This window comes from Eulemur rufifrons, chromosome 6 (genome assembly GCF_041146395.1).
Source record: "Eulemur rufifrons isolate Redbay chromosome 6, OSU_ERuf_1, whole genome shotgun sequence".
Lineage (NCBI taxonomy): Eukaryota > Metazoa > Chordata > Mammalia > Primates > Lemuridae > Eulemur > Eulemur rufifrons.
In genome coordinates, this window is record NC_090988.1 from 61,136,373 (window position 1) to 61,157,047 (window position 20,675).

The 20,675-nt window shown below is 36.7% G+C and overlaps 1 protein-coding gene across 4 annotated transcripts in view; it reads right to left on the reverse strand.

Moving 5' to 3' along the window:
- The window catches only part of RNF141 (ring finger protein 141), a 45,488-nt gene that overhangs the window by 10,874 nt on the left and 13,939 nt on the right, over positions 1–20,675 (reverse strand). For all 4 annotated transcript variants that reach the window (XM_069469570.1, XM_069469568.1, XM_069469571.1 and 1 more), the window contains exons 4-5: positions 16,996–17,177; positions 4,322–4,429 (exon numbers count right to left, since the gene is read on the reverse strand). In XM_069469570.1, coding sequence (XP_069325671.1) covers positions 4,322–4,429; positions 16,996–17,177 — 290 coding nt within the window. The remainder of the gene's footprint in view (positions 1–4,321; positions 4,430–16,995; positions 17,178–20,675) is intronic.

Genomic DNA, 20,675 nt, shown 5'->3' on the forward strand with positions numbered 1-20,675 from the left:
AATATCTACATGACTGAACCATATACCTACTTATTGCTTGCTTAAAGGTATGATAATAATTCCTATGGTTCATAAGCAACACGAAGATTTCCTTAAGAAATTGTATAAAAAGGGAGCATATGAGGTTTGACATAAAAGAAGAACTTTACATGCAGAATAATTTTTCTGACAGGGAAAAAAACTCATATAAAATAACTAAATATGACTATGTTTTCCAAACGGATTTCTTTGGTCAAACATTATTTTGGAAATTTCAAAAAGATCATATTTGAGCCAGAAACATATCCTGTAGGGAAAAATGTTTTTTCTTTTCATCTCTTAGTGAAATCAAGGACCCAAGTAATCAAATTATATCAATTGCTCTTTGGCTTTTGTGCAAAAATTTAGAAATCTGTTCCAAAAACTAAATGTGAAAGCTAGAGCTGGCATATATTATTCAGGTTGATTTCTTGTTCTCCAGAGATATTTTACAAGATAATTATGTGTGCTCTTCTGTGCCTAAAAACGTCACAAATTAAAAATAGTCACCTTCTGCTTCTGGCCAACAGAGACCAGATTTATCTTCCTACATAAAACAACTAAAATACAGGACAAACTATATGAAACAATGGTTTTGCATGATGTTTCATATAAAGCAGTGGACAACAGGCAACAAATGACAGTGATCCCTGAGACTTGAGAAGCAAAGAAGGTGAGCCATATAACTAAACGGCCCCAGTTTACTGCCTTGAGAGTAAGAAAGGGGAACCTAGATGGAGCCTGGCAAACTCCCTAAATTGAAGAGAGAGAGCTGAGCATTTCGGGAGGCCGAGGAAGCTAGAGTTCACAGGGCAGGGTACTAGAGAGCCACACAGAGGGGGAATTCTGGAGATCTACAGAGGTCCCCCTCCAGTATATACATCACAATGCTGATGAGCATGTGCACGTGAGAAAACTATAGGAGGCTGAGGAATCACCCAAAAGGATTTGAGGGAATGGTATTCTAAAGCTCACACAGGGACTGGGATACTGCCTGTTCCCACCAGCAAGACTGGAAAACCTCATAATTCTTAAGGCATTGAGCAGAGTACTCTGAAGGGTCTTGTCTCATTAGTGGGGCATAATTAGCTGTAAATTAAATACTGCTCTGGTCCTGCCTGACACCTTGTAAAAGCAAGACCCAAAAGGATCAAACTGTTTCCAAGTAACTTAACTATATTCCAGAACAAAGCTCAAGAATATTTATAGTTATATAAAAATATCCAATACCCAAAAAGGTAAAATTCACAAAGTCTGGTATCCAATGAAGAACTATCAGACATACAAAGGAGCACCAGGAAGAGAAAAACGAAGAGAAAAATCAATCAAAACAACCCAGAACTGATACAGATATTAGAATAAAAAGAAAAGAAAGTTAAAAATTATAACTATTCCATATATTCAAAAAACTAAAAGATACAAGATATTAAGTAGAGACATAGAAGATATTAAAAACTCTAACTTCTAGAAATGAAAACTAAACTATCTTAGGTTAAAAAAATACACTGAATAGGATTAATGAAAAGTTAGACACTGCAGAAAAAAAGATTAGTGAATTTGAAAAGATATAACAATATTAATTATTCAAAAGGAAACACAGAGAAAAACACTCAAAAAAGAAAAAAAGAAGAAAAATAGCATCAGTGAGCTGTGGGACAACTTCAAATAGGCTAATCTATGGTAAATGGAATCCCAGGAGAGGGGAGAGAAGAGGATAGAAAAAAAATTTGAAAAAATAGTAGCTGAAAAATTTTCCAAATTTGATGACGCTATAAACCTACAAATCCAAGAAGCTCAATAAACCCCAAGCATAAGAAACATGAAAAAAACTACTGTAAGGCTCATCATAATCAAAGTGCTCAAAACCAGTGAAAAGAGAAAAAAAAATCCTTAAAAGCAGACGGGAAAAAAGGCACATTACCCACAGAGGAAAAATGGTAAGGGTGACAGATTTCTCATAATAAACAATGGAAGCAGGATGAGAGTGGAGCAACATCATTAAAGTACTGAAAGAAAAAATACTCTCAGTTTAGAATTTTGTATCAGAAAAAACATGTTTGAAAAATGATATTCAGACATTCAAGAAAATCCAATGGTATCTACAAAAAAACTACTGGAACTAATAAATGGGTTTAGTAAGGTTGTAGAATACAAGATTGATACACAAAAATCTATTGTATTTCTATTAACATATACTAGCAACAATCATAAATTGAAATTAAAAAATACCATTTAAAATGACACACAAATATGAAATATTTAGGGATAAATCTGTCAGAGATATGCAACACAACTACAAAAATTGCTGAGAGAACTTAAATAAATGGAGAAATACACTGTGTGGATTGGAAGATTCAATATTGTTAAGAAATCAATTCTCCCCAAACTGATAATTTATTCAACCCAATCCCAATCAAAATCTTTGTAGACTTTTTTGTAGAAATTGATAAGCTGATTCTAAAATTCATATTGGAATGCAAAAGACCTAGAATGGACAAAAGGACTTTGAAAAAGAACAAAACTGGAAAACTAACACTTCCTGATACTTACCATAAAGGTGCACTAATCAAGATATTATGGTATTAGTGTGAAATGGACAAACAGATCAAAGGCAGAAGAATGCAGAAATAGATCTACATTTGAACAACTCATTTTTAACAAAGGCACAGAGACAATTTAGTGAAGAAAAGATAGCCTTTCAACAAACTGTGCTGGAGAACTTGGAGAGCCATATGCAAAAAAAAAAAAAAAAAAAAAGACAAAAAAAAGAAATTTGATTCATATTTCATACTATATAAAAATTGACTCAAAAGATTTATAGATCTAAATGTAAAACCAAAAACTAAAAAACTTTGGAAGAAAAGATGGGAAAAAAACTTTGTGACTCTGGGTTAGGAAAAGATTTCTTAGATACCACATTAAAATCACTATCCATAAATCATAGATTGATAAATTGAAGCTAATCAAAATTAAAAATTTTTACTTTTTGAAAGACATTCTTAACAGAAAGAGAAGATAAGCCACAGAGTGGGAGAAAATATTTGCAAATCATATAACTGATAAATGACATGTATCCAGAATATGTAAAGAACTCTCAAAACTCAATAAAATGGACTAAATCCAACAAAAATGGGCACAGATTTGAATGGACATCATTCACCAATTTACAGATGATAAATTAGTATATGAAAGGATGCTCAACACCTTCAGTTAGTAAGCAGATACAAATTAAAACTACAATGAGATACCACTACACACCTATTAAAATGGCTAAAATTAAAAAGTCTGGCCATACCAAGTATTGGCAAGGATGTGGAGCAACCAGAACTCTCACACACTGCTGGTGGGAGTGTAAAATGGTACAACTGCTTTAGAAAATAGCAGTTTCTTAAAAAGTTAAACATAACACCTACCATATAATCTAGTCATTCCACTTCTAGGTATTTACCCAAGAAAAAAACCAAGATATGTCCATAAAAAGACTTGCCTACAAATGTGTATCATAGCTTTATTTGTAATAGCCCAAAATTGGAAACCTAATGTCCATGAACAGGTGAGTGGATAAACAAGCTATGGTATCCACACTATAATGGATACTACTCAGCAATAAAAAGGAATGAACTATTGATACATGCTAAAACATGGATAAATCTCAAGATAATTACATTGAATGAAAGAAGCCAGACAAAAAGGAGTATATACATATGATTCCATTTATAAAAATTCTAGAAAATCCAAATTATTTTATAGTGATTAAAAGCAGATTAGTGGTTGCCTAGGGACTACGGAAAAGGTGTGAGAAGGAACTTTTGGGGGCGATGGATTTGTTCAATATCTAGATTGTGATGATAGTTTTTATGGGTGTGTACATATGTCAAAACATATCAAAATATACTTTAAATACATGTAGTTTATTCATATTTTTCTAAATTCTCCTAAATGCTCAATTATTATTTTGGAAAATAATGAGCTTTCCTACTGATTTCTAAAGGTCCTTCCAGCTCCAATATTCAAGAATTCATCACTTCTAAACACATAGAGAACAATGTTTAATTTTAGACTGAAGTCAGGCACAAATCTCCTTACAGCAAAAGTAAAATGTCAAAACTAACCTACATCCCCACATTTTATAAACTTCAGGTATAAAAATATTTTTAACCAGAAGGCAAGCCATAAAATTCAAAGTACTAAAGAATAAAATCTCTCATACTTAACTACACTATTTTCATATTTTTCCAAGTTTATTCACATACACTATCCCATTTGACCTTTGCCTATCCCATGAAAGCAGTAGATAACTTACCATTTATCAATACACTTCTGACAAAAGCTGTGAGCACAAGGCAGGATGAGGTCAGCTCGCCCATCCATACAGATACAACACTCCTCCTCATCGGTCAGCTGCTTTACCCTGCAATGTGAAAACTGAGCTGAAACAATGATACTCTATGTCATTATGCTTCATACTTTGTTTTCATTGTCTTAAAAAGCGTTATTAAGCAACTATGTGTCCACAGTATAAAGCACAATATGACTCAAGCAAAATCAGACTAAAATTAACATTTTTTAGGGATAGCAAAGGGAAGAAGTACTAAGAGGGGTAAATTTCATAAAAAAGACTGGATAAATTCTGTGATGGTTAAAGAAAATATGGGCAAAAAAATAGAAATATTCAGGTCTTTCTTTATATAACTCAGCCCATTTTAGTCATATTGAATTTACATAAATGAATTCAACCAATATACAGTCATGTGTCACTTAATGATGGAGATACGGTCTCCAGAAATGTCAGGTGATTTCGTCACTGTGCAAACATCATAGGGTGTACTTAGACAAACCTAGTCAGTCTAGCCTACTACACACCTAGGCATATGGCACAGCCTATTGCTCCTAGGCTACGAACCTGTACAGCATGTTACTGTATTGAATACTGTAGGCAACTGTATGTATTTATGGTATGTATTTATGTTTCCAAACATATCTAAACATAGAAAAGGTACAGTAAAATAGAGTATAAAAGATAAAAAATGGTACACCTATATAGGGCACCTACCATGAATGGAGCTTGCAGGGCTGGAAGTTGCCATGGGTGAGTGAGTGAGTGACTGGTGAGTGAATGTGAAGGCCTAGGACATTTCTGTACACTACTGTAGACTTTACAAATACTATACACTTAAGCTACAATAAACCTATAAAAAAAGTTTTCTTTCTTAAATAATAAATTAATCTTAGCTTCCTGTAACTTTTTTACTTCATGAACTTTTAAATGTTTTTAACTTTTTGACTTTTTTGTAATAATACAACTTAAAACACAAACATATTGTAGAGGTATACAAAAATATTTTCTTTCTTTATGTCCTTATTCCATAAACTTTTTTCTGCTTTTAAGATTCTTATTTTTTCACTTTTTAAACTTCTTTGTTAAAAACTAAGGCACAAACACACGCTATTAGCCTAGGCGACACAGGGTCAGGATCATTAGTATCACTGCCTTCCACCTCCACATCTTGTCCATCTTGAAGACCAGAAGGTTTTCAGGGACAATAACATGCATGTAGCTGTCATCTCCCATGATAACAATGCCTTCTTCTGGAATATATTCTGAAGGACTTAGTTACTTTTTTTTTTTTTTTTTTAAGTAGAAGGAGTAAACTCTAAAATAATGATTAAAAATATAGTATGGTAAATACTTAAACCAGTGATTTATCATCATCAAATATTACTACTGTACCTAATCATATGTGCTATACTTTTATACAACTAGCAGCACAGTAGATCTGTTTATACTAGCATCATGACAAATACATGGGTAATGTGCTGTGTTACAACATTAGGACAGCTATGACATAACTAGGTGACAGGAATTTTTCAGCCTCATTATAGTCGCATGGGACCACCATCATCTATCTATGCAATCTGTCGTTGACTAAAATGTTGTTATGTGATGCATAATTGTATAATTTATTCACCACGTAGGATACAAAGCTCTTTAAAATATGAACACTGCCATGAAGGCCTTATAATGCTGATGCTGATAATGGGCATATAAGTGAAAGAACAGCTTAGTCTTCATTATCAGGTGCTATCAGAAACACAAAAGGGAGAGAAGGCAGTTTCTGTCCTGTAGGAGCTCTTTCATCCTCTTGGGAAGAAAAAAGATGTCGAACCTTTTACTCTAGCCACAATTCAAGAGTGCCCTTGAATAAGCCGTACACCTTTGTACATGGTATTTTCCTTTCCTTAAAAGGCCCTTGTGAGTTTAGTAAATTCCAAACCCAGTAACTCAGCTCAAATTATCATCTCTCTGCTCTCAAAATCAACATTTGCCTCAATTAAAGAACTTAAATATTGCATATTAATTGACTGTTCATCAGTTGGTCTCTCCACAAACTGTAAGCTCTTTGAATATAGGGCGTTTGTATTAGATTCTCAATAAATGTTTCTTGAAGTAATTTTAATTTCTTTTATCCTGTGTTACTCTGTAATTCTTAAGATTTTCTTCACCAAACACATATTACTTCTGTGATCATACAAATGTTTCAAAGTATAGCCACTAGACTATAAGCTTCTTAAGAGTAAGAGCTATCTCTAATGTGTTTTCACTCCCTGCTGTGCTTATAGCACAACACTGTATATAAGATATTGAAATAGCACTTAAAAATTTGTTGATTTGGGAGGGGCAAGATGGAGGACGAGAAAACCCATCAGCCAGAGTGTCTCTGCAAGACAGATAGATTTTAGAAGAAGTAAAAAACAATAAACAGACAGACAAACATAGATCGGATGAGGTTCAGAAGGAAGGGTGCCTGAAACTACAGGAGACTCCATGGGAAGAAGTTGCGGAGGAGAACTGGAAGGAGAAAGGCCCCTGAGAGGCTTGAAGACCAGCAACAAGGCTAGGTGGAGCAGTTAAGATTCCTCTCCCTTGCATCTCGGACTGCTGGTGGGCTTCTGAGCGGTTGGAGAGACCTGCCAACACCAGCCCAGAGACGTCTGCTGCCAGTGAGTGGTGAGCCTCTTGTGGACAGGGCACCAGGCTCCCAGCTCCCTCAGGGCACCTCCCGATCCACAGACCCGAGCTGATTGGCAGGCGCCATATTGCTTCATTCTCCCCTTCTCCTTCCCTACCCATGGCAGCCAAGAGAAACAATTTAGCCACCATTCGGAGACATCTGCAAGGAACGGGACCTTTCCTTTTGGGGCCCTACAGCGGACTGAGGGGTACTCAGACTGTGAGCTCCCTACCCGCCAGCCCTCCCAGGTGCTGCTTGCCTGGTGACTCCAGGAGAGTGGGGCAAATCCTGAGGCGGAGAGATACTGATCCAGCTTGGGCACCTCCTGGGTGACTGGAGACCAGCACTCTTCTCTCTGGCAGGGTCAGGGATTGATCTCCGGGGCCCAGGGGACAGGCCTGCTGACCAGATTCAGTACACCCAGGTCTCCATCGCATTGTCCCAGGGCACAGAAGGGATATTTGTGAATAAACTGACTAAGGTGTGTGTGCCTTCAGGGTGCTTGAGGGACAACCCTCCTCCTGCATCACAGCCAGCGGAGATCCACTGGCTTGAGGTTCTGCCTGCCGGCAGGGGCCCAGAAAAAGCTGCGAAATAGGGTAGGGTGGAAAGCAACAAGGCCTGCTCCAAACTGCGGGTCTCAGACAGTCCCACCCCCACACGCGGACTTTTCGGCTGAGTGGAGCCATTTCAGCCTCTCCCTGACAGCTTTGCCCAGAAGCAGAGAACAGACCTTTGACCCCTGCTAACAGCATTTGTGATGCTTGTGGGCAGGCTCACCCACCCAGCTCCGCCCAGACTCACTCCCCCCACCTTCCCCCACTGAGGTGGAGAGTAAGGACAAATCTGGAAGTCCCAGGGTCCCATCCACCACCTGAGGCACTAGAGAGCCTCTCCAGAGTAACAAGAGCTGGTTACAGGAGCCAAAAACAACACTGCAGCCTGCTCCTTCCAGCAAGTGTCACTTACTGACAGGGAGACTCTGCACACCCTTTAAGTGCGTCTCCTGACTCCTCATACAGGGTGTGGTTGAATCTCACCCACAAACACCACCTACTGGCTCAGAGACTAAGCAGGGCGTGTCATTATTCAAATGAAAATCTAAAGGTAAGAAATAACAGCTGATCAAGATGGGAAGGAATCAGCAAAAGAACTCTGGATGTATGAAGAATCAAATGGAAAGCACACTCCCCGCAAAGGGGAACACCAGCTCTCTAGCAATGGACATCAACCAAATTCAGAACACTAAAATGAAAGAAGAATTTAGAACGTGAACTGTAAGAAAACTCAATGATATGCAAGACAAAATGGATAACCAACACAAAGAAACCACACACACACACAAAAATTCAGAACTTGGAAGAAAAATTCACTAAAGAAATTGAAATATTAAAGAAAAACCAAACAGAACCTCTGGAAATGAAGAATTTATTCAAGGAATTATAAAACACAGTGGAAAGGCTCAAGAATAGGGTAGATCAAACAGAAGAAAGAATCTCAGGGATTAAAGTTAACACCTTTCAATTAAGTCAGTCACAGAAATAAAGCAGAGAAATAAAAGAGCAAAGCCTACAAGAAATGTGGGATTATGTGAAGAGGCCTAACGTTAGAATCATAGGCATCTCTGAGGGTAAAGAATAAAATACACAAGGGTTGGATAAGCTATTTGAGGACATAACAGAGGAAAATTTCCCAGGCCTTGCTAAAAATCTAGATATCCAGGTACAAGAAGCTCAAAGGACTCCTGAGAGATTCAATGCAAACAGGAAGACACCATGACACACAGTCATCAGACTGACCAAAATAACCACCAAAGAGGCCCTCCTATGAGCTGTAAGGTGAAAGAAGCAGGTAACCTACAAAGGAAAACCCATCCAAATAACAACAGACTTCTCAACTGAAACCTTACAAGCAAGAAGAGACTGGGGTCACATTCTCACTCTTCTCAAACAGAATAATGCCCAGCCTAGAATCTTGTATCCTGCAAAACTAAGTTTTGTATATGAAGGAGAAACAAAGACCTTCTCAGACAAGCAAAGACTGAGGGAATTCATCAAGATAAGACTTGCCCTCCAGGAAGTACTCAAAACAGTGTTACACATGGTTCAGCACAATAAACACTCACAAATATAAAATCATCCAAAAGCTAAAGGTCAAAGGCCAGATACCACAATGGCTTAAGAGAGAAAACAAAGCAACAAAGTTCAACTCAACAGGATGAACAGAAATCGGCCCCACTTATCAATTCTCTCAATAAATGTGAATGGCTGGAACTGCCCACTAAAGAGACAAAGGCTGACCGAATGGACAAATATACACAAGCCAAGTATCTGCTGTCTTCAGGAAACAAATCTAACCCACAAGCGTTCATTAAGACTCAAGGTGAAGAGATGAAAAAAAATATTTCAAGCAAATGGAATACAAAAGAATGCTGGCGTGGCGATTCTGATTCCAGATAACTTAGTCTTCAAATCAACAAAAGTAATGAAAGACAAAGAGGGTCACTATGTAATGGTGAAGGGTACAATTCAACAAGAAGACATAACAATTCTAAATATTTATGCATCTAACTCAGGTACACCCAGATTCATAAAGCAAATCCTACTTGATCTAAACAAAATGATAAACAGCAATACCATAATAGCCAGAGACTTCAACACCCCTCTGACAGAACAGGACAGATCCTCCAAACAGAAAATAAACAAAGAAACAATGGACTTAAATAGAACTCTAGAACAAATGGGCCTGACTGACATTTACAGAACATGCTACCCCAAAACCACTGAATATACATTTTTCTTCTCAGCTCATGGGACATTCTCTGAGATTGACCATATCCTAGGCCACAAAGCATGTATCAAAAAATTAAAAAAAAAAAATAGAAATTATAACATGCATCTTTTCAGACCACAGTGGTATAAAATTAGAAATCAACTCCAACAGAAACTCTCATCTGTACACAAAGTCATGGAAACTAAACAACCTTCTGAATGAGTACTTCATTAAGGAGGAAATCAAGATGGAAATCAAAAGATTCTTTGAACTAAATGATAAAGAAGATACAATTATCAAAATCTGTGGGACACAGCTAAAGCAATCATGAGAGAAAAATTTACATCCATAAATGCCTACATCCAAAAGACAGAAAGATCACAAATAAACAATCTAATGAATCATCTCAAAGAATTGGAAAAGGATGAGCAAACCGACCCCAACCCCAGCAGAAGAAAAGAAATAATAAAGATCAGATCAGAACTAAATGAAATTGATAACAAAAAAACCATACAGAAGATTAATAAAACAAAAAGTTGGTTCTTTGAAAAAATAAACAACATTGACATGCCTCTGGCTAGATTAATGAGAAGCAGAAAAGAAAGAACTCTAATAAGATCCATCAGGAATGAAAAAGGAGAAATTAATTCATCTATGAATACTATCAAACCTCTATGCACATAAACTGGAAAACGTGGAGGAAATGGATAAATTCTTAGAAACACACAGCCTCCCTAGGCTCAGTCAGGAAGAAATAGAATTCCTGAACAGACCAAATATCAAGTACTGAAATTGAAACAGCAATAAAAACCTTCCAGAAAGAAAAGTCCCGGACCAGATGGTCTCACACCAAATTTTACCAGACCTACAGAGAACTGTTGCCTATCCTACAAAAGTTATTCCATAATATCGAGAAAGATGGAATCCTCCCCAACACATTTTATGAAGCCAATATAACTCTAATACCAAAACCAGGAAAGGATGCAACAAAAAAAGAAAACTACAGACCAACATCCCTTATGAATATAGATGCAAAAAGTCTCAATAAAATCCTGGCAAACTGAATTCAGGTGCTCACCAAAAACATAATCCATCATGACCAAGTGGGCTTCATCCCAGAGATGCAGGGATGGTTCAACATCTGCAAATCTATAAATGTAATTTACCACATAAATAGAAGCAAAAACAAAGACCATATGATCCCCTCAATAGACACAGAAAAAGCGCTCGACAAAATTCAACACCCTTTTATGACAAGAATGCTTACCAAAATAGGCATAGATGGGACTTACCTAAAAAATTATACAAGCCATATATTACAAACCCACAGCCAACATCATACTGAATGGGGAAAGATTGAAAGCATTCCCACGTAGAACTGGAACCAGACAAGGTTGCCCTTTATCACTGCTTCTATTCAACATAGTGCTGGAAGTCCTAGCCAGAGCAATCATATAAGAGAAGGAAATCAAGGGCATCTAAATGGGGGCAGAAGAGGTCAAACTATTCATTCTTTGATAATGATATGATCTTATATCTAGAAAACCCCAAAGATTTTGCCATGAAACTACTGGAATTGATAAACAAATTCAGCGAAGTCTCAGGTTACAAAATCAATGTGCAGAAATCAGAAGCATTCCTATACGCCAACAACAGTGAAACTGAACCAAATCAAAGACTCAATACCCTTCACAACAGCAACAAAGAAAGTAAAACACCTAGGAATACATTTAACTAAGGAGGTAAAAGACCTCTACAGGGAGAACTATGAAACACTGAGGAAGGAAATCGCAGAGCATGTAAACAGGTGGAAAACCATACCATGCTCGGGGATCGGAAGAATCAATGTTGTTAAAATGTCTATACTACCCAAAGTGATCTACAGATTCAAGCAATCCCTATTAAATTACCAACATCATTTTTCACAGATATAGAAAAATAATTTTACGCTTTGTATGGAACCAGAGAAGACCCTGTTTAGCAAAAGCAATTCTAGGCAATAAGAACAAAATGGGAGGTATTAATTCACCAGACTTCAAACTATACTACCAGGCTGTGGTTATTAAAACAGCTTGGTATTGGCACAAGAACAGGGACACAGACCAGTGGAACAGAATCGAGAATCCAGATATAAAACCATCCTCATATAGCCATCTAATCTTTGACAAAGCAGACAAAAACATACTCTGGGGACAAGAATTCTTATTCAATAAATGGTGCTGGGAAAACTGGATAGCCACATGTAGAAGACTGAAACAGGATCCGCACCTCTCACCACTCACAAAAATCAACTCACGATGGATAACAGACTTAAACCTTAGGTGTGACACTATCGGAATTCTAGAAGAAAATGTGGGAAAGACTCTTATAGACATTGGCCTAGGCAAAGAATTTATGAAGAAGACCCCAAAGGCAATCACAGCAACAACAAAAATAAATAAATGGGACCTGGTCAAATCAAAAAGCTTCTGCACAGCCAAGGAAACTATCACGAGAGCAAATAGACAACCTACAGGATGGGAGAAAATATTTGCATGTTACACATCTGATAAAGGGCTGATAACTAGAATCTATATAAAACTCAGGAAAATCAGCAAGAAAAAATCAAACAACCCTTTCAAAAAGTGGGCAAAGGACATGAACAGCAACTTTTCAAAAGAAGATAGACTAATGGCTAACAAACATATGAAAAAATGCTCAACATCTCTAATCATCAGGGAAATGCAAATCAAAACCACAATGAGATATCACTTATCTCCAGTGAAAATGGCCTTTATCAAAAAGTCTCAAATAATAAATGTTGGCGTGGATGCAGAGAGATAGGAATACTCATACACTGTTGGTGGGACTGCAAACTAGCACAACCTCTGTGGAAAGTAATATGGACATACCTCAAAGGGATATAAGTAGAACTACCATTTGATCCAGCAATCCCATTATTGGGCATCTACCCAAAAGAAAAAAAGACATTCTATAAAAAAGACATTTGCACTAGAATGTTTAGAGCAGCACAATTCACAATTGCAAAGATGTGAAAATAACCTAAGTGCCCATCAATACATGAGTGGATTAATAAAATGTGGTATATGTATACCATAGAGTTCTACTCAGCCACAAAAAACAATGGTGATATAGCACCTCTTGTATTATCCTGGATAGAGCTGGAACCCATTCTACTAAGTGAAGTATAACAAGAAGTACTCATCATCAAACTGGTATTAATAACTGATCAACACTTAAGTACACATATAGTAATAACATTCATCAGTTGTCGGGCAGGTGGGAGGGGGGAGGGGGGCTGGGTACATACACACCTAAGGTGTGCGATGCACATTGTCTGGGGGATGGACATGCTTGAAGCTGACTTGGGTGGGGCAAGGGCAATATACATAACCTAAACATACTTCACTCCCATAATATGCTGAAATAAAAAAAATTTGTTGATTTGAACATAGTACAAATAAATGTCAAATGTGTATTATACACAGTAAGTGCTAAGTAAAGAAGGAAGAGATGAGTGTATTTCAAAATTGTTGGAAAGATGAGATAGAAAAATAATGGAATTTGATAGAGGACATTCTAGCACACAAACAAAACAGTGGAGGTAGAAAATAAAAGCATGTGTATGTGTAACAAGGAGGCTGGGATGATGCTCCAGGGGGGAAACTGAGAGAAAAGACTGATTAAATATAGCAGAGATAATCTGATCCTTAAATGTTAAAATACTAAGTCTGAATGTGTTCTGACAAACTAGAATCAGTAAGGGAAAGTGAGCTCCCACTGAAATAGTACTTTAGGAAGATTAATTGGGAGTGCAGTATGAAGGACAATTTAGAGAAAAGAAAATCAGGACCTTATTTCAGCAATTCATCTAGGAGATAATTAGGGCCTAGTCTAAGGAGGATTTTAAAAGACAAATCATTTAAGATATGGTAATTGATTAAATGTTATGCTTTAGGAATGAAGAAAAGAGGGCAGCCACTGAATTAAAATGGGGAAACTGAATGAAAACTGGATGAGGATCTAATGTATCTGAATTTTATATAAATTTTATCTAATGTATCTGAATTTTATATAAATATATGTATTCAGTTCAACATTTAAGTGCGTTTTAGATCTAGACCCAGATGAATTAGGGTCTCTGCTTTTGAGGAGTTTATAATCTTCATCTAAGGATGTCAACTTGGGTGTCAGTAACAGAGAATATAATTGAATCCATAAAGAGTGACAGAATGTTCTGAAGGTTAGAGTTTAAAAGTGAGGAGCAGAGGGCTACAAAGAACAGCATTGGAATAGAGATAAAAGAAAGAACAGGAGAAACAAAAACAGCCAGTGGAACCGGTATAATGTTCACTTGATTTTTTGCTACTTTCCTAGCAGCCTAGTGACCAGAAGAAGGGACAGTCTTGCTCTATTTGTTCCTGTTAGATAACTTGTGGACTGCAGTATTCAGTTCTATGCTTCATACTCTGAGAGACATATTGACAAATAAAGGATCATCCAGGAAAGTCACCAGTATGTAGAAGAAATCCATATAAACAAAGGCCAAAGGAACTGGGGATGCTCATCCTTGAGAACAGAAGGCTCAGTGAGAGTGTGATTACTGTTTTCAAATATTTGAAAGGCTAGAAGAGAGCAAAGACTTGTTTGGTGCAGTTCCAGAGGGCACAGCCACTGAGAACAGTAAGTAGAATACAGTAACAATTTAATAATAATAAAAAACTTATAGAAAAATTATTACATGCCAGGCACTGTTCTAAGCATGTTACATCTTTTGACTCTCTCAACAGTTCTATGAGGCAGATACTATACTATTGACCTCTTTTAAAAGATGAGGAAACTGAGGAAAAAGTTTAATAATTTGTCCAAAAATCACACAGTTAGGAGTGAACACAGGCAATTTGGTTCTAGAGTCTGTGCTGTGTTGCGCTGCCTTAAAAGAGCCAGATTTTGGCTACTCTGAGGAATATAAAGCAAAAGGAAAAACTTCATGGTGGTTAGGGCCATCTGCGTATGAAAAGGCTTGCTACTCTGAGTCTCACCTAACTGCAGTGTTACTTGTACTTGCAAGTTGGAGTACAACTTGGCAAAAGGTGGTTAAGTACAGTCTTGCTATTCAAAGTGTTGTCTGAGGATCAGCAGAATTGGCCCCACCTGGGAGCTTAATAGAATCTCAGGCTCCTCTTCAAACCACTGAATATTAAAGTTTGAGAAGCACTGTATCACAAGATCTTTACGTACCATAAAGTAATAATGCACAAGTTAGAGCATGGCTGTGTTGCCAGATAGGTCTGATTGTGAGTCTCAGCTAGGTCAATTTCTAATTATAACACTTATTTGGCTAAACCTTAGTTTCTTCATCTGAAATGGGCCAGTAATTGTACTCCCATCAGATTAACTCTGCTTTATTTAATCAATCTTTTCTCTCAGTTTTCCCCCTGCAGCATCATCTCAGCCTCCTTATGAGGACGGCTTGGGAGGAGGTACTCAGTTTATATATGTATAACACTCATCACAATTCTAATACCCTGTAAATATTCAATAAATGTAAACCATAAGTAGAATTATGCATCAGATGTAAAGCTGAACTACATAAATGCCCCTTAAGATCCCCTTCAACTTGGAAAATCTTTTTCTATGAACTAGCATATCCGGGTATCACCATAAACCCACAAACATACAAAGACAAGAAGGAGCCCTAACAAACCAATTGAGGCATTGAGTTTCCAGTCTCAAGGGCACATGAAAACGGTTAACACCTCTACCTTCTTCATTAAGATGATTACAAAATGAAAAAAAGTGTTACTTTCTTTTCACTTCCTATCACATATCTTAAATATACTGGTTAAAACCATCCTCAGCTTTTAAAACACTTAAAAAAAAAAAAAATCACCATTCTGAAGAGGGAGAAGAAAAAAAGCCAAAAATCAGATCCATTTTTGAAAGATTAACTTTACAAAATACAGGAAAGATAAGCCTAAACATGACCTACAATGCTCTAAAACTCACTTGGCATGTCAGTAACACTCATATAGCCCAAACCTAGAAAACCAAATAATTCTATTAAAGGTAACCAAGAAATGATAAATGGAAAATATAATTCAATTACAACATAGTACTTGAAAACCAGATAAGAATGAACCAGACAGGAGTTCAAGACCAGCCTGAGCAAGCAAGACCCAGTCTCTACAAAAAAAAAAAAAGGAAAAAAGAAAGAAAAATTAGCCGGGCGTGATGGCACACGCTTGTAGTCTTAGCTACTCGATAGGCTGAGGCAGGAGGTTTGCTTGAGCTTGAGGTTGCAGTGAGCTATGATCATGCTACTGCACTCTAGCCAGGGTGAGAGTGAGATCCTGTCTTAGTAAAAGAATGAATCAGAAAATGCAACTGTAAATAGAGCAATAAAAGAGAGATTGTTGTTAAGCACATTTTTAACTGTAAGGTAAAGGACAATGTCAATACAGCTTTCTGCTGTCTAACCAGTATTTCAATAAGACAGGATGTCAACATGTCTGGATCCACGTAAGTCTTTTTCCAATGAGGCATTTACAAATTTAAATTATGGTCATGATTGTCAAATGGCAACAGGTGGGAGCTTTCACATGCCAAAAGCATAACAGAGAAGGAAAAGAAAGTTTAGATAGAACAATAATATATTGGGCCTGAGTAAACAAGCACCATCAGAGAAAACTCTGGCTGACTTCATTTCCTTCTGGTACCTCAGTATATGCATTCAGTTCATTCCTGAATGGACTGCCAAGTCCTGAAGCTAATATTTAGAATTTTAATCCACCAATTAGTCAGACACTTTTAAGAAAAACTGGGATGATTTTCCCAAATTCTTGGACCTAATTCCTTAAAGGGCTTTGACTAAGAACCTAAATACCTATTATGAGGGGGGCATTAACCATCTCGTTTGTCATTAAATGCAAGTATATAGCGTAGAGAGTGGATTCTTACAGACTAGTTTGAGAGAAACATTCACTGGTGTGAACCAGTTTAATTTAGCTTTAATTTGTCACTGTAACAATGTCTGAAGCACAGAATAACCCAAAAACTGATCTTAGATATAACACTAACTGAAACAAAAAGATTTAAGATATCACAATGAGCACTAGCAAGTACATTAATGATATTTCAGTGGTTTGCCTCTTGGAACATAAGTAAAATATGGTAATTATGCATCATATACCTTCCCATCCAAAGACTAGCCTGACAAGATGTTACAGAGGATGAGTTTTCATCAGGTTCTTCAGAGGTGGAGCTCTGTGCCAATACTCCTGCTGCTTGAGTTGTGATATCTTTATAAAGTTGAATAAACTGGTACAAATTCATGATCCGTGATGCTTCCACAATGCCACTGCTTTTGTTAATCTAAAAATACAAAGAAAATGAAAAAAAGAAAAGTTGATCATGTCTCTGACCAATTTTTTTTTTTAAAAAAAAGAGGGAACAAATAGTCAATCATCCTCAGGAAAAGTTTTCAAGGTTTGCAAATTGCATAAGGAAGCCAAAATCTGAATAAATAATGCCACGTCCCCTACATATATGGAGTTCAAAGTACTTATTCAAATTTGTCTTATTTGATACTCAAAATAACCATCTAAGATATTAGGCATCATCCTGTTTAGAGTTGATGGGGCTAGGTGACTTTCCCAGAGTTGAGAAATAAATTTTAGAGATCGGTATTGATGATTCTTTCACTTTAATTTCTTACTTCAAGGATTTATTCAAACCCAACAACCACATGTGATTCTACTATAACTGAAACAAGTGCTTTTTTGAATATCTTTAACTTCTATTTTGTACCCAAACTTCTTAAAGCAAGAAAATTACATTAAAGTAAATTCTAACAAAATATGGTTGAACTTCTCCCAGAAGGCGATTTTGAGCTTTAGCAAAAAACTCATTTAATGTGAAGTGAAACTGCTGGCCTAGAGAGGTTGTATCTCTCCCCCTCCAGTTTACAACCTAACATGTGAAGATATTTGGGACAAAGATAGGGGATTGCTTTCATAAGCCTTGGGAGAGTCACAGAATGAGAAATATATTCTTTTTGAAATGAGCAAGGCCAGTAAGGTGAGGATGTAATGTTCTTGGATAAAGAACTTGAAGTAATCAGAGAAAGATATAAGATGTGAAAAAATTCCTGTCAGCACAGGAGATGGGATGGAAGACTGTGAGAACAGAAGTAAGCCAGTAAATCTATTAAGTGCACATCATTGGGGGGCAACAATCTACCACACTTCAAGCTAAATACAAGGCTACAGTAGCCAAAACAGTATGGTACTGGCAGAAGAACAGAGATATAGACCAACAGAACAGGACTGAGAACCCAGATATAAAACCATCCTCACATTGTCATCTGATCTTTGACAAAGCTGACAAAAACAGACACTGGAAAAGAATCCCTATTCAATAAATGGTGCTGGGAAAACTGGAGAGCCACATGTAGAAGACTGAAACAGGATCGCACCTCTCAATACTCACAAAAATCAACTCACAATGGATAACAGACTTAAACCTAAGGCACGAAAGCATAAGAATTCTGGAGGAAGATGTTGGAAAAACCCTTATAGACATCAGCCTAGGCAAAGAATTCATGAAGAAGACCCCAAAGGCAATCACAGCAACAATAAAAACAAATAAACGGGACCTGATCAAATTAAAAAGCTTCTGCACAGCCAAAGAAACTATCATTAGAGTGCACAGACAACCTACAGAATGTGAGAAAATATTTGCATGCTACACATCCAATAAAGGGCTGATAACTAGAATCAATATAGAACTTAGGAAAATCAGCAAGAAAAAAATCAAACAATCCTATTAAAAAGTGGGCAAAGGACATGAACAGAAACTTTTCAAAAGAAGATAGACTAATGGCCAACAAACATATGAAAAATTGTTCAACATCTCTAATCATCACAGAAATGCAAATCAAAACCACAATGAGATATCACTTATCTCCAGTGAGAATGACTTTTATCAAAAAGTCCCAAAACAACAAATGTTGGCGTGGATGTAGAGAGATCGGAAAACTCATACACCACTTGTGGTACTGCAAATTAGTTTAACCTCTCTGGAAAGTAATATGGAGACACCTCAAAGAACTAAAAGTAGAACTATTTGATCCAGTAATCCCACTATTGGGTATTTAACCAAAAGAAAAAAAGACGTTCTATAATAAAGACATCTGCATGTGAATGTTTATAAGCAGCACAATTCACAATTGCAAAGATGTGGAAACAACCCAAGTGCCCATTAATACATGATACCATGGAGTACTACTCAGCCATGAAAAATGATTGTAAATTAATACCTCTTGTATTATCCTGGATGGAGCTGGAGCCCATTCTACTAAGTGAAGTATCACAAGAATGGAAAAACAAGCACCACATGTACTAAACCCTAAATTGGTACTAACAGATCAACACTTATGTGCACATATGGAAGTAACATTCATCAGATGTCCGGCAGGTGGGAAGGAGTACAGGGGATGGGTAAACTGACACCTAAAGGGTGTGGTGTGCACTGTCTGGGGGATGGGCACGCTTGTAGCTCTGACTCAGGCAGTGCAAAGGCAATATATGTAACCAGTGTTTGTACCTGTGTAATATTCTGAATTTAAAAAATAAATTAAAAGAAGAAACTATCCCTGTAGGAGATGTTTAAAATAAAAAAAAGACATCTATTAAGTGTATATCAAAGTAAATGGAACAAGCAAAATCAGAAAATATTTAGAAAGAAATGAATAATGTAGGAAGAGATATAAAGATAGAGCCTTAAAATTGTGAATGAAGTTATTAATAGATTATGAAATGTGTTGATGGAAATGGGGAAATGACAAAGTGAGAACGTAGTTAGGTTACATATTAAAAAACATTATTATAACAACATTTGAATATTTTGAATGAAAATAATGGTTGTAATACATTTATTGTTTACTATTTGAGAAGCTAATGATAGGAAATACTGAGAATCAAGAATGAGTCAGATTCCATACTGTGAAAATTGTAGAAACAACTCTAATAATCAAAAAGTTGATTAAATTTTTGGAAGGTAAGATCTATGTGGAGATGCAAACATACAAGGTTCTTTGTAATATGAGACTGGACATGAGGTAGATTCTACCTGGTAGAGAATATTTAAATAGAATTAAAAGGTGATAGGAATTTATAGAGGCTTATAAAATAGGCCTTTGGAACTGCATAGTACAGAAGAAATTATGGAATAGTTCATACAAGCTTAGTATTGTAAAAGCAAAGTTTATCACACTGTAACTATTTTAATCATAGGATTCCTGAACAAATATTTATTAAGTACCCATTATGTGGCTGTTATAGGTACCATGTACATTGCTCCAGGCATAAGTTATATAATGTGTATAAAACAAACATCCCTGCTCTCATGCAAGTTACATGATAGGAGGAGACAAATAACATACAGATTAGGTTAGATGGAAGTAAGTGTTATGGAGAAAATAAAATAGGGGATAAGGAATGCTGAGGGGTTGCAGGGAAGGCCTCACAGAGAAGGTGACATTTAAGAACTGAAAAAGGTACAGAAATGAGTCATATAGAAAACTAGCAGGAAAATCATTCTGGGCTGAGAGAAATAGGAAGTGCAGAGGCTGTTAGGCGTAAGTGTACCTGACAAGAAGCACAAGGAGTCCAGCAAGAAGCCCACAGTGGTTGGAACAGAAGGAAAGAGGAAGGAATAGGAGAAGATAAGGTTAGAGGGTGGGGCGAAGACAGAGTATACAAGACTTTACTGATCACAGTGACAACTCTGGCTTTTATTCCAAGTGAGTGGGAAGTCACAAGAGGGTTTTGAGCCAAGGAGTAATATGATCTGATTTTCATTTCAAATTGT